The following is a 14664-nucleotide window of genomic DNA, read 5'->3' as shown; positions in this document are numbered from 1 at the left end:
ACCCAGCATTTTTTAAATACTGCTTACATGGTAAAATTGGTGACACAATCACAAATGTTCTTTACAAACAAGAAAATAATTTATTGCACGAAAAAACAGCTATTTACAGTAATTTACAGTTTCGTTTAACATCGTTTGCTGTGAAACAATCCAAATTTTATATACATGACTTGATATTTATTGTAATTTTTCCCAAAAGATTTTTGTAATGCACATTGTGAAATTGAAATCCAATCAGGATAATTAAAGCTTTGAAATGGTTAAAAAAAACATTTTTCAAAACTAAAGGTTAAAGAGCACCTATTACGTTGCTAAATACGTTATTTTGTGTATTTGGTATAATACAATGTGTTTGCGTGGTTAATGGTTCAAAGAAACCCATTTTCCACATACCGTATACTTGTGTAGATCCATAAATCCCTCCCTTTCTCAAATGCACAGATTTTGTACAAAGCTCATCAATTTGAAAAGCTCTGTGCCCCTGATTGGCCAGCAGATTAGCTGTACGTTGGTACTGGCCTGAATAGCTCTGACATCAGCAGGAAATGTGACGCTCCTTACCACGTTTGAAGGATTCGGTCACAATGCAATGCTAACAGGAGTTAACTTACAGGAATTAAGATAATGTCAGTCTTGTCTACATCCCCAGTCCCAGGAAGTAAATTGTTGCCTACAATCCGTGTGTTTGTTGTAGAAAAGTGATTTACATTGGAGATGATAACTCGCATCATCACTTACTTTTGGGTATGTACCTTTTGCATATTGTTAACATGTACTAATACACACCAAAGGAAATGTAAAATCGTGAATCGGACAATTTGTGCTCTTTAAAACAATAATATACACTTAACACTGTACAAAAATAAACAACCCAACACCAGATGCAAATATAAAACTCCATCATACTATCAGACAAGCAGCGTGCACACAATAGACGACTCGGTTAGGATAACTAACCAAAGAAAAGCATTGAAATCTCTCTGAATAATTGAGATATATCTTAAACCAGCTCCCATTTGCATAGACATAATCAGTGCTTTTCAATGTTGACAGACCGGGTAAAACCCAAACACCATTTTTGCACCCCTGCAAGGCACTTTAAATAGGGGACGTCACATAAACAGTTGCTAAACATGATGTTGTTTTTCATTGGCTGATTAAAATACACTTGCCGAATAGAGCACAGTATTGACACAATTGTGCAACTACCTCTAAAATTTGCATATCAAGAGTTCTGACCATCAAAAGGAATAGGGCCCAATGTAACCTCATGCACAGCACAGGGGAATTATGGGTAACGTTGTGCTCTCACTCAGGACCATTTTAAAAAGAAGTCAATAGAAAAGCATGATGGACACATGCACAAATAAATAGATTAAAAAATGTACACAGTAAGGAAGAACCGACTGTTCACACAGTGCAGTGCAAGTCCTTACATATGTTAAGTAACGCTGTTCTTCAAGTTTCAGATGAATAAAAGATGGCCATTCATCCATCCATCCATCAGGTAAAAAATGAATCCTCACAACCGACTCTCGCATCTCATAATGCTGCTTAAAGGTGCTTTGGATCTAGTAACACATAAAAGTTATTTTGAACTTCAGTAGCAGGTTGGTTTGGTGTCAGCTCAAGTTAGCACTTGAAAAATCGCTTCACAAACTGACACATCAATTGTGTTTTCAAGGGTCGCCGTCCTCCTCTTCGGCTGTGGCGGAAATACCGTTGCTCAGAAAAGCCTCTTTTTCCGGTGAAGGAGATTCATCTGTCTCCAATGGTTTAAAGGCGTTATCTTCTGTGCCGGTAATGCTCAACTCTCTTTCTTTGCTGTGTCTGATCCCATAGGCAAAATAAATAACAAAACCTAGAGGAAAGATTTAAGAAAGAAGCTGAAAAAGACTGCGTTTAAGGACTATTAAACTTGATATCAAACGTACTGACCTATGAGCATCCAAACGGCAAAACGCATCCAGGTGCCTGTATCCAGCTGCATCATCAGGTAGACGTTAATAAACATGCTGAGGACAGGGAGGAACGGCAGCAAGGGAACCTGAGGAAAAACACACAAAAAACAGCTTTAGTCTCAAAGCCTTGCCTGCCGAGAGCAATACTGAAACTATTCAGACCAGGCTAACAGGCCAGCAAACCAGCTTAAGCTTTGTATAGTCCTGCTTTCAACCAATGCTTTCAAGTTTGCTTTTACCTTAAAAGAGAGTTTCGTCTTGCTCTCTGGTTGACGCCAAATTATCACGGTGATGACGAAACAAACTAAGCCCAGAGCTATGAGAATGACATAAGTCCAGGTCTGAAAACCGCCCTGTACTGCCACAACACAGAATACACACACCAGCACACCTGCAGAAATACAAACAATATTCACATCACACGTTGTCAAATCATTTGAGGGACTTGAATGGGAAATCATGCAATTAGTAATTCAATTGAAACGAATGTCTGACCTAATACACTGGTGCAGATGTTGACCGTAAACCCAGAGAGTCGGGACGGCTCTTCGTTTTCGGGACACAGGACGTTGCGCAGGGTGCAGGTTTCTTGAGATTCAGTTAGGATGTCGGCATTGCTGTCATTTATGGACTCTGCTTCGGTTTCCTCCTGACAGCTGGCTACCTGATACTGGACGATTACACTGGGCTGCTCTGGCTGGTACCTGAGACACAGACAGACAGGGAGAAATGAAGACAACCATCTATATCTGATATAAGATTTGTATACAACATTTTCCAAATGTATGCACACAGATTTCCTGACGTACCGCAATACTAAAACACATGCTGCTACTAGCGTGTATGCCAGCAGGGTGCCAATAGACATGAGATCAACCAAATCTTTCAGATCAAACAGGAAAGCCATCACAGCTGTTGAAAAAAAAACACAGAGTTTTACTACAGGACAACCATAGAGCAACAAGCACAAAAACATAAAGCATATTAATAGACAAAAACACACCAGTGATAATAATCTGATGTAAAAACTCAATAAATTTTTTTTTTACTGCCTAACACAGTGTTATTAAACTAAAAATATACTTATTGTTGTTCACGCTTGTGTAGTTCCGTGCATGGTGAAGCATTAGGTTCAATTCACGGGACAGACACGTTGATGAAAGTATGGAGCACAAAATCAAAATGTCACCTCTGCATACAGATAAGCTACAGTAGCCGCCACAAGACAAACACGAAATTGTCTGAGACAACAGTGATGAAATGCACTCTGTAGAGCAGTTTGTCCGTTTAGGGCTTCTGTAGAAACTTTGCGTCGACTTCCATGTAAGGGGACCCATGGTGTATGTAGATAAAAACGGCTTGTTGTAAGGTAATAAAACAATACATGCATTCTAATAGTTCATTATGTAAGGTCTATTCACCACTGATAATATAGTTATGTACATTTTATTATATATCCTCCTAAAAGTTACACGATGAACCTAAAACTTACTCCTGGCTTAAACTAAAGCTGCTTTTCCGGCTTGGCACCACACGGCTCGACTCGCTTTACTTTGGCTCGGTTTGCTTTTCCATTGCAGTTTTATAGTAGGTGGGATTATAGACTTATTGTAGTTGCGCCACCTCAACTGCGGTGATATCATCGTAAAAGCGATACAAATAAACACTCAACACAGAAGCAATGAAGCTTGCCAATGCAATGGTGTTCCTGATTTTAGGCATGTGGATGTTTTTCACTGCTTAAAGGGAGTTTGAAACAGCACAGATGATGACTTCCCTTGATGGCACACAAAGGTAAGCTAATCTTCCATTTAGCAATGACGCAAGTAGTGACAATTCTCTCTGACCAGTCAGTGATCTGCTGCGTTTACACATAACATTGCAATATCAGTATGGCTCAACTGAGGTGGTGCTAAAACAAATCAGGTACTAAGGTACTCTACACAGTAGAAAACCCCCAAAAGTGAGCAGGACCTGTCCGCACTTTCCAATGGAAAAGCGTCATAATCCCTGTCTGTGAAACCAGGCCATACTTGATATGTACTGTAATTCACTTTGGAATAATGTGGAAATCTTGAAAGCAGCCATACATGCCGACATGACATTTATAACAAAAAAATGCTGAATAACTGCTGGTAAGTATTATCAAAAAGGCCAACAAAGGATCAACAGAATCCCCTACTTTGATCATCTTTAAAGGAGAAACGTACATAAAATCATTAGAGACAAGGAATAAATCTGTTGGAAGTTTAAAAGCCACCCTCACCTGCTACTACTCCTGAGGTGATAGTGGCCATTATAGGAGTTTTGGATTTTTCATTGATTTTGGCCAGGAACTCAAAGAGAAGCCCATCTTCAGCCATGGCCCATATTACCCGGGGCATCGGGAACATAGAGCCCAAAAGACTAGAGAGAAAATGAGAAGCATATTAAATTTTCATAAAATCTAAATTTTGTTTCAGGAATTTAATCCACACTTGTGTTTTCTTACAATGATATTTAATGGATATATGCATTCACAATGTACAGTCTTTCAATCACTGGTGCAGTGTTGAACTTCCTGTTGGTTAACCACTGGCAGCCGAGTAAAGCATTTGGGAGCAGTTGTGCAAACACACACACAAATATGTCGATATACAGCACTAAGACTTGTTCAAAAATTGTTGTGTAGCTCTTACCTGGTGGATAAAGCACACAGAGAGCCAACAGCTACCGCATACGTTGCACCTTCCCAGCCTACATATTTGAAGGCTACAGGTAGAGGACTGTTTTTATCCAGCATGTAGTACGGCATCATCATCGTGAGAGCGGCTGACACGCCGAAGTACGCGAAAAAACAGATGAGCAGTGACGCAACGATGCCGATGGGTATCGCCCGCTGTGGGTTCTTCACCTCCTCTCCTGAAAAACAATAGGAACAGGGCAACTGAAACCGTAGCTATAAACAACTCTGATTTGCATATTAGAAAAATCACCAACGCATGTTATAATCTATATCATTTAAATAACAATTTATATGATCATAATAGTTTTAAAATGAATGGAAATTCAGATGCATATTCAAGATCAAAGTAAAAAGCTTACCTGTTGTGGCGATACAGTCAAACCCAACGAAAGCGTAGAAACAGGTCGCAGCACCAGACAAAACTCCAGAGAAACCAAAGGGCATGAAGCCGCCAGTACCCAAACTCTCTTTAGATGGTAACGGCCCTGATGAACTGTCAAATGTTTTTGAACAATTAAAAGTTTGTTTTTTTGCAATAAACACATTTTGCATGACAATTCTCATTAGCATGTGGAGATGTTGTGTGATTGTTTGTTTGTAACCTCATTCTCATTACATGACTTCATGGATAAAATGTGTCATAAACATAGCTTATTTTTGCGATATTGGAATGTTTTTTTTTTTGCAAGGCAACCAGTGTCCCACTAACTTCTGGGTTGGCCTACAAAAATACGTCATTCCTGCGGCACTCTATAGATAATTACATTGTGGTTATGAAAATTGGTGGCAAAACTTTGCTATGATTTTCATCTTTAGAAATATTTAAATTTAGTTGAACATGCAATGGACTAATCAATATTTCTGCTTAAATTTCTAAACAAAAACATGCATATCGTATACAATTAAAGAGTCTAACAGTACAAACTGTTCTTTACTTCGTATTGTTGAGGATCTCGTCAGGGTTTAGAGTCCAGTTACTGGACTTTCCTTTGATCAGGCCCGACACCACCACAAACATCAAGACAAGAACATTGATGCAGGTGAACACCTTATTGATCATAGCGGACTCCTTTACCCCAAACGCCAACAAACCTGCAGATCAAAAGCCAGACATCAGATGGTACATTCAGAACCATTACATTCACTGACGTATTACTACAGAAAGTCATCGGCTTGCCTGTTAGCGTGAGGATTATGAGCACGGCGAACAAGTCTGGATACTCGGCTAGGAGTCCTGGGACGTTCATGCTCATGTTAAGCTTGCAAAACTTTTCTATGTGGTTCCCAATAAGCTCATCAAAGGTGGCGCTCCATGCCCGAGCGACGCTAGACGTCCCTGTGAGAGTAAAGTAGGGCTGTACAATTAATTGTTTTTGATTTTTCATTTACATTTTTTATAATCTTGATATATTTAATATTTGGTAAATTTACAATATAGCAGTACAGGTACCGCCTGCTACATGTAACCACTACTATTGGACAACACAAAAGCAATCAAATTTGGGTGGGCAGTACTCGTACCTATGACATAAGAGAGGATGAGGTTCCAGCCAGTGATGAAGGCCCACAGTTCGCCCACAGTAACGTAACTGTAAAGATATGCAGAGCCCGTCCTTGGAACACGCGCTCCAAACTCGGCGTAACACAGTCCGGCCATGACCGAGGCCAGGGCCGCAATGAGAAAGGACAAGATGATAGCCGGCCCGGCGTTTTCTCGCGCCACAGCTCCGGCCAACACGTACACGCCGGCGCCCAACGTGCTGCCCACTCCGAGGGCCACCAGATCGAACGTGTTGAGGCATCGAGAAAGTCGAGACTCTTCTGTGCTGCAGTCCACCACCTTCACCCTCAGCAGCTTATTTCCAAATCCTTTCAGGTGGGCAAGAACCATCTTCGCTCTCTGTCACACAAACTTCACGGTAGACCTAAAAAACACAAGAGTGATAGTACTGTTTATTTACAGTACAGTGAAAGGTTGTCTTGACATGTCAAAACGTTAAGTGCGATAAAGTTACCGCTTAATCTCTTTCAATTCTTCAAAATATTTGTGAGCCGTCCTTCCTCCAAAACAACAAGTGTCACAGTAAAGCACTTACTATTGAAATACAGAAGGCAAGGTAACGAACATTAAAAAGTATTTTCAAACACAGTTTTTAATTCTTCTCCAATCGGTTTCCATCGAAGAAAGCCATAGCAGTTTGCAACAAAACGCCAGTGAATAAATCACAAGAGAAGTTTTTATTTTTGGGTGAATTATGCCTTTAAGTAAGGTATATCCTGGCACACCTCCTGCTGGTAGAGCCACATGGGTGATGATATATGAGCTGCCACTACAACCTGTCTAATTTCTCTTACTCATCTCTACTGTAATAGCTGTCAGCTAATATCAGGTTGGAGTTAAGCCGAGCTATCGCTTGAACTTTACAGTAGGATCTTTTTTTAAACATGTGCCGAGCTAACGCTAACCATGTCACGACTAATGCACGAATGTACGTCAGCAAACACATGTGAGATCTGAACAGGTGGATGGAAATTGAGTAAATCTCATGTTTGGGTTATACTGCACCACGAGATAAAGTTTGTAGAGAAAACCAACACAAACACACCCCCGTCTGTCATTGGCTAAGCAAACAAACGGTCCCGTCCCAAACTCACGCCATTGGTGGAGGCAATGTGGTTGTGTCGGGATGTAGCACATTATCATGTGTAAATAATGCAAAAGTTATAAGAGGAGGGGTGAATAAATCCCATAAATATAATTTGGGACCCTGTCTGTGAAATCCAGATTAAAGGGGCCATGACATGAAAATCTGACTTTTTCCATGTTTAAGTGCTATGATTGGGTCCCTAGTGATGCTATCAACCTAGAAAATTTGAAAAAGATCAATTCTCTACAAGCACATGAAAAAATAGGTCGTTGAAATTTGGCTCTCCTTATGATGTCAGAAGGAGCTCTTATTATAATAATCCAACCCCTTAATCCAACCACAGCACTGCTATTTAGTGCAGAGAGAAAATAATTCACAGAACAATTGAGTTTCAATTTCAACAAACCACCATCATTGTGATCAGTGTTTGCACTTGATCTGCACATGTGCATTTTAGAGGACACACCCAAAAACGGCACATTTTTGCACACACCTACAAAGTGGCAATTTTAACATGCTATAATAAATTATTTATATGGTATTTTGAGCTAAAACTTCACACGTGCTCTGGGGACACCAAAGATGTATTTGACATCTTAAAAAAGTCCTGTGACATGGGCCCTTTAAAGTCTCAATCTCAATTGAGATTAGGAGCATCAACATTTGCTTTAATTTTCGATTTTTAAGATTATATTTTCACAGAATGCTCTTTATATTATATAGGATGATTGGTAGCACTTTACTTGAAGGGGTGTTCATACGACTGAAGTGACACCTTTCTAATCATGACATGAGACTTGTCATGAACATGAAGGAGATTTTACACACGGTTATGACAACTTTAAATATCATTTGTTCAATTATGTCACTTTTAATGACAACTTGACATAAATCAATACATCGTAACTTGTCATAACTTGGGCTCAAGACTGCCATAAAATAGTGGCATTTTGCCACCAAAATTTGAGAGTGTGCCACTGAATTTTACATCCAGTCGCACATTGTACTTTCTGCATCTATCATCAAAGTATGAGTTAGTAATACAGTGGAAATTTGAAGAAATGTGATTATTTGGTTGGCATGTTGATTTACGGTTTGTGCCCCTAAATTTTTTGGTTGCGCCCATAAAATTTTCAGTTGGGGGCCATTGTGCTCCTAGTAAAAAAAGTTAGTCTGGAGCCCTGCAACCGGGTCATAAGTTGCATGCTGTAAGTAAGACTTATGTCTTATGTCGGAAATAGGCACGTGCATATTATATAAATGACACGAACATGTAGCGAATCATAAGTTAAACAGTGTTGTATAGTGTTGCATTACTCGTACTCGCTCCACCCGCGGTAGTAACTCCTCCTTCTTCGGTAAAGCTAATTTTTCTTTTATAAATCTGATTAAACTAAAGACTCTTCAGAGATATAAAGGATGCAATACTCTATAGGTACTCCAGATTAACATCAGAAATGCAGAAACAGCGTGTGTTACGTGAGCTTTAACACGAAATTACATTTTAATGACAAATTCAGTTTGTATCACTGGTAAAAAGTGGTCAGTTATGTTGTCTTGGTAATGTCAAGTTGTCATGACAAGTTATGATGTATTGGTTAATGTCAAGTCAAATTTTAAACAATGTCATCTTTGCATTAAAAATGACAAAATTAAAAAAATGACACTTAATGACAGTTGTTATAAACGTGCATAAATCTCATTCATATCATGATTATAAAAGGCGTCATCATGTCATTCTAATGAACACCCCTTTAAGTAAAGTGTTACCGGATGATTTTATGTAGAAAACAGTAAATCCCTAAAACTTGACTTTGTTTCATTCAAAACTAAAACAAAATAATGTCTTGTTCCCCTTCTTGATTCAAAAAATGACCAACATATTATGGTGAAAACACACGCAAAAAATTATATTGCATTCATTCAATGAAAGACATCAGAAAATAATTTGAAAAATTGGCTCTCAAAAAGAAAGACTCTAAACCATGTGAAAATCACCATTTGTAGACATAAGACAAATAACAAAATGCCAGTAAATGATTGCATAAACTCTATAAACAAACAGAAAGGTTCGAATTATTTTAGGGCGCTTTGAAATTTAAAGTCCTTTTCTTACCAAATTAAAACAACAGAGCCAAGGAAATCCCTCGGACGCAGATCAAATCCGTCGATTCTTTCAGATTCTTTGATCAGAGATTCGGGTTTCCAACACAATGAAGAACCTTTATGTTTGAGGAGACCCTTTTCTGTCTTGACCATTAATAAATACAGACATGAGGAGGCGTTTACAATCTGTGTCTGCTGTAGCACGAGTCAGATGCCGTTTTGGCTATTAACCCATTCAAAGCTCAAAGCCACAAATAGCACTCAGTGAGGTCACGCATCAGCAGCTGTGGTCGGCATGCACTCATTTCACGTTCACTTCTGTTACCTCAGTCACTTCCTGTCAGTTCACACGCCAGAGACACATTAGGGCGGAGTGATATAGCCCAAAAGTAGGGAGTGACATGAAAGAAGAACACCTAACAGAAACATACTTCTGATGCGAGTCATTTTCTTTCTGCTAATTTTGCAAATGATCATATAGACTTTCACTGCATATGAACATGGATGTTTTATAACTATAGAAAATCATATTGGTTTGAAAGTGGTTAAAATTATACTAGAATCGCATACAGATTAGGTGAATGTGTCTTTTCTTAAAACTATGAACTATTATTAGGCTACGAAAGGCACAACAACCGCTTGATATTGGGAACAAAAATAGGCAGGAATTTTCCGAACACATTCTCTATTGACGCCAGTCAACTTCAACATTCACATACTGATCTCTGTATTTACTTATAGGTGGGTCACGGAAAATAAACTCATGAATTATTATACAGCCGGATGCTGTTGTGTAGCAACACGTATTGCGCAAGAGCTTTTGTGACATTTGCCATTCGCAACACTGAAGGAGAAACTAATAAATGCATCTATTTTCACAAGTGCTCAAGCAACATTCACGATAACACGTGCTTCAGTCAAGCGCTGTAAAATCAAGAATGTGGGCGGGGAACGTGCCTTGCCCCTTTTTCCACCTATCGCAGAGAACACACTGGCAAGAATTTGGGAATGTCAGACAATCACATTGTGCCAGCCTGTTTACGTACACACATGGTTTAATCTGGTTACGTTGTCCATGTCGGTCGACTTTGACTCCTTGTTAAGAATAATGCAAAATAAAGCCAAAATGTAACTTATTGTACTTGTTATAAATTATCTTCAAATGGTGAGAAACAGTAATGCAAGTAAAACAAGAGCCTTAAAACCTCTATCTGCAGTTTAACCTATCCAAACAAATCTCTGTCAACAAAGTCACAATGACATTTGAACTTGACATGCTGTGGAAATCAAATACACATGGTCCATTAGTTGTTGTTTTTTAAAGTGCACTTATTTCATTGCTAAAAACAATGTTTTTTTGTATTTGGTATAATACAATGTGTTCACGTGGTTTATGGTTAAAAAACACATTTTTCACATAGCGAACATTATTGTAGCTCCAGATTTCCCTGTCTTCCTCAAACACATTAATTTTGTCCAAAGTTCATCGATCTGAAAAATAACTACTTTAATCAATTTTGGAGGCTGTAACCTTAAGACAGTAAAAAAATGGACCATGGAGGAGCTTTTTTGTGAATAGATTGATGATAGTAAGGGAGAGACATCTCATTATGCTATCATGAAGATTATTTTCTGAAGAAAATAAAGCCCTGACACAAAGAACTTTATTTTGCTGACCTTCTCTTTGATGTTGTTTACAAATCATCTTCATACCCATCATAGTTAAAGTAAAAGTGTCCTCAGTTATTTGTGTGTACGTCGATAGTCTAAGACACTGCCCAGGTGTCGGCCATTTCTAAAGCCATCCTGTTGACAAAATGACTCCAGACAAAGTGTTTGATCCATAGAAATTCCCAAAATAAACAGCCAAACCAAACAACTTCTATAGACTACAAGTCATGTTATGATACACAGTGATGCTTTTAATAAGGCTACTTTTACATTCATGCATTTTTGTTTTAAAACGCATTACTTTTGCTACGGTTACGCCTATTATCTGAACTACTCCAGAGTTTTAAACTTTGTAAACGGAGATTTTTGTAAATGCTTGCAGATTCGGTTTTAATTTTTGTTCTGGATCATTATGTATCATTTATAAATTTGTCAAGCCCCTATCATATGACGTTTATTACGCTACTGAAAGATGATAATGACCAGCTGTAACAATCTATTAAACAATAACATGGAGAGGCTTTGCAGAGTTTAAACGTTTGAAACGCTGTTTTTAAGCACAATACAGTATGTGTTTAGGCAAGACACAAACACCCAAAACGATCGCAGGAGTACTACGCTAAACATTTTTGCCACTAATGAGAAAATATAGCCAGCTTTAATCTGACATTTTCAAAGTGAAAGTGGTTTCATTTTGTTAACTGGGGTTTAATGGTACACGTAATCATCCCAAACCACTACTTTTGGCCAATTAAGTATTTTAAAGCAAACAATAACAAGAACAATATGTAGTCACTAGGTGCGTAACGGTATATGTATTCGTACCGAACAGATTCGGTACAGGACTTTTGGTGGCGAAGTGCGACCCGCGTTGGTGTGACATCACATACTATGAAAAATATCAAGTACGATCTCGCACAGCAAGATGTATTCAAGTTCGTGTTAATATAAACGGCCAGTAGAGTTAGTGCGCTATTTGCCACGGGAGGTCACTGATATCAGTGATGACCCGCTGGCTTGGGGGTGTATCATTGAGATAAGATATTCTCTCTTGGTCACTCAAGGTTGCGAAAAAGTAGCAATCTGCGCTACCACTACACCACCAGAACCCCAAAAAGATCTCTCACTTGAACCGGGTGGAAGTATATACGGATGGACAGCACGCACATATAGGCGCAGATCCCTTGGGTGGCTCCCCCGAAATGGCAAAATGGCTAGGCAAATATGCTCAATTGCTTCACATGGAAAATCTGGCCATGCCACTTCCCTCTTTCTTTTAAAAGCGCATGGGTGCTCCAGAGCATCGGTGATTGCCATGTAACCTAAGCATGGCTTGATGTTGTGACGAGCAACCCCCGGCGGAAAAAGAACCCAGCACCTTTAAACAAGCACGTTTGTTAAGAAATGTATATCTGATCCTCCAATATACCTATGAATTATATACATAATCATATGCATCAACGCATTCCCACACACACACTTTCAATAACCACCGTGGTCAATATGTGCATTACCACCAATAAGGAAACCCTGGAGGCGGGACAAGTGTCGCAAGGTTTTGTTTACAGTAGCAAGTTCGCAATGCATTTTTTTGTTATTCCCTCATGTTTTATTATATTTTGTTTTTATTTATTTTATTTAAGCCAAACAGGTGACACTAATGCAAAGTTTTGTGACTTTCCCAGAACCAAAAATCACAATGTTGTTCTCAGGAATATTCAGGTTTGGGAACCCTGCTAAACTTACGTCATAGGGTGTGGAAACCGCCTGCATGTATACTACATGTCTAGTGATGGTAGTAAAAGTTAGCCTTTGTATTTTGCAAATTAACCCACTGAAAGGGTTTTAATAAGTATATATCATTGTTTTAGTGGGCATATGTTGTTTGTGGTGCACTGCATTCAAAGACTTTGAGTCTATTTGCCATGAACATTGCACATGAATACTTGCACTAGAATGACATTCAGTGTAAAATCAGATTTTACATTTATATTTAAACGTTAAATTAATTATTTCATCTACATTTAAAATGCGTTAGCATCATATTAAACTGATATAGACAAATATAAATAATAAGTAAGTGAATATGCACTGGATTTATATGACTCAATCTGACATTTATTTGTAGTTTTCTGTGTCCTAGTTTCAGTAAAACAAATTCCCACAAATTCTCAAAAGTCAAAGCGTGGCGTCACACCAAACCTGTAAAAATGTGGATCGTCTGATGCCCCTTTCGTCTGAATTCAGAGTTTTTTAGAGAATCGGTTCGTTCGAACGGTTCATTAACGAAATGTTTGAATAAATGATGCATTACTTTACTTCCAGTCAGAACTCCTTTGTATACCAATTTACGTCATTTTGTAACAAGACAATTAGTTAAATGCCAGTGTTACATATTTTATTATTTGTTTCCAACGTCCACACCATTTTATAATAATTTAACTTACAAACAAAACTCTACAAGTCAGCGGATATGCAAAGGAATCGTGTAGCTAATCGGTTCAAACGAATCATTAAAGAACCACTTTAAAATAATTCGTTGGTGTACGGACGCGAATTCCATATCCTCTACAAATCGTTGTAAAACCGCTCCTAACATCTTAAAGTTATGCAAACGTTCAAATATTGTAAAATGCAGAAACACGCATTTCACAAACCATCGCTATGTCCCGGTTTCTTTTAGGTTATTGTCTTTCGCATCGTCTACAACACAATGAGGTAAAAGCGCATGTGTTGGTCTAGCCACGAGGAGACGGCAGTTCTTAAAAGTCAATCTCGAAGATTAAAATGTATCTATAAATAAAAAACGAAATAGTTTTCTGACGCGGTACATGTATCAAAATGAAACGAATACATATGCAAAACACAGCGAGAGGGAAATTCAATGTTATCTCCGGATCTTTTTTTAATCAACTAAAGTGTTGCATCAGCCATTGAATGTGTAAGTTTCAGTCAAAAATGTGCACCGCGGATAAGCAGGAAAAGGTTTTCTCATATAAAACGAATCGTTTATAGTATGAGGAAGTAACTTGTGCATAAATAAATAAATATAAATGCCGTTTAAATGAATATGCTTCGTTTCTTACCTTGCACGAGCTCCTGGTTTATCTCTTGGCGAAATAAGCAATTTACCACATTCGATTTGGCACATTTAAACACGGTAAATACTACACGTAAACCCAGGTTTAGTTGACTTTACTATTGCTAGTAATACTACCCATACGAGTTCTAGTAACCCACCCTTAACTGATCATTGGTCGATTGTCTATCACATCCTTCCGTGTGCCTGCCAACACCCGCGCGCGAGGATGTTACGGCTGAGCGCATGTCCATGTAAAGTGAAAAGAAGCCCTGTCAAAATTTAAATACAATGTTTAGATTATGTATGTCCTTGCTTTCGTGCAAAATCCAAATTATTTGCTATTACATTAACTGTCGTCCAAACTTAATTTGATGTTCCTTATGAATTCAAATGTGATACTTGCAAAAAATAAATAAATAAAAAAAACAGTTAAACCCTCACTAAGGTGCATTAAAGATTAATTTGCATTAA

The 14664-nt window shown here is 38.4% G+C and overlaps 1 protein-coding gene across 2 annotated transcripts; it reads right to left on the bottom strand.

The window, feature by feature from the left end:
• Nucleotides 1-57: 57 nt before the first annotated feature.
• Nucleotides 58-14419, bottom strand: slc7a1b (solute carrier family 7 member 1b). Of its 2 annotated transcripts, none has more exons than XM_065281612.2 (12): nt 14198-14419; nt 6208-6611; nt 5864-6022; nt 5622-5778; nt 5046-5179; nt 4640-4862; nt 4228-4367; nt 2771-2873; nt 2457-2665; nt 2201-2352; nt 1939-2047; nt 58-1861 (listed from the first exon to the last, which is right to left on the bottom strand). In XM_065281612.2, the coding sequence occupies exons 2-12, from the start codon at nt 6575-6577 to the stop codon at nt 1680-1682; spliced, it is 1938 nt and encodes a 645-aa protein (XP_065137684.1). In that variant the 5' UTR covers nt 6578-6611; nt 14198-14419; the 3' UTR covers nt 58-1679. The 2 variants fall into 2 exon arrangements, with proteins under 2 accessions (XP_065137684.1, XP_065137685.1); XM_065281613.2 differs by lacking the exon at nt 14198-14419 and adding an exon at nt 9451-9699.
• Nucleotides 14420-14664: the final 245 nt, after the last annotated feature.

The sequence above is a fragment of the Paramisgurnus dabryanus genome, chromosome 8 (genome assembly GCF_030506205.2).
Source record: "Paramisgurnus dabryanus chromosome 8, PD_genome_1.1, whole genome shotgun sequence".
Taxonomy (NCBI): domain Eukaryota; kingdom Metazoa; phylum Chordata; class Actinopteri; order Cypriniformes; family Cobitidae; genus Paramisgurnus; species Paramisgurnus dabryanus.
The sequence above is the reverse complement of the archived record's forward strand: the minus strand, read 5'-3'. Positions and strand labels throughout refer to the sequence as shown.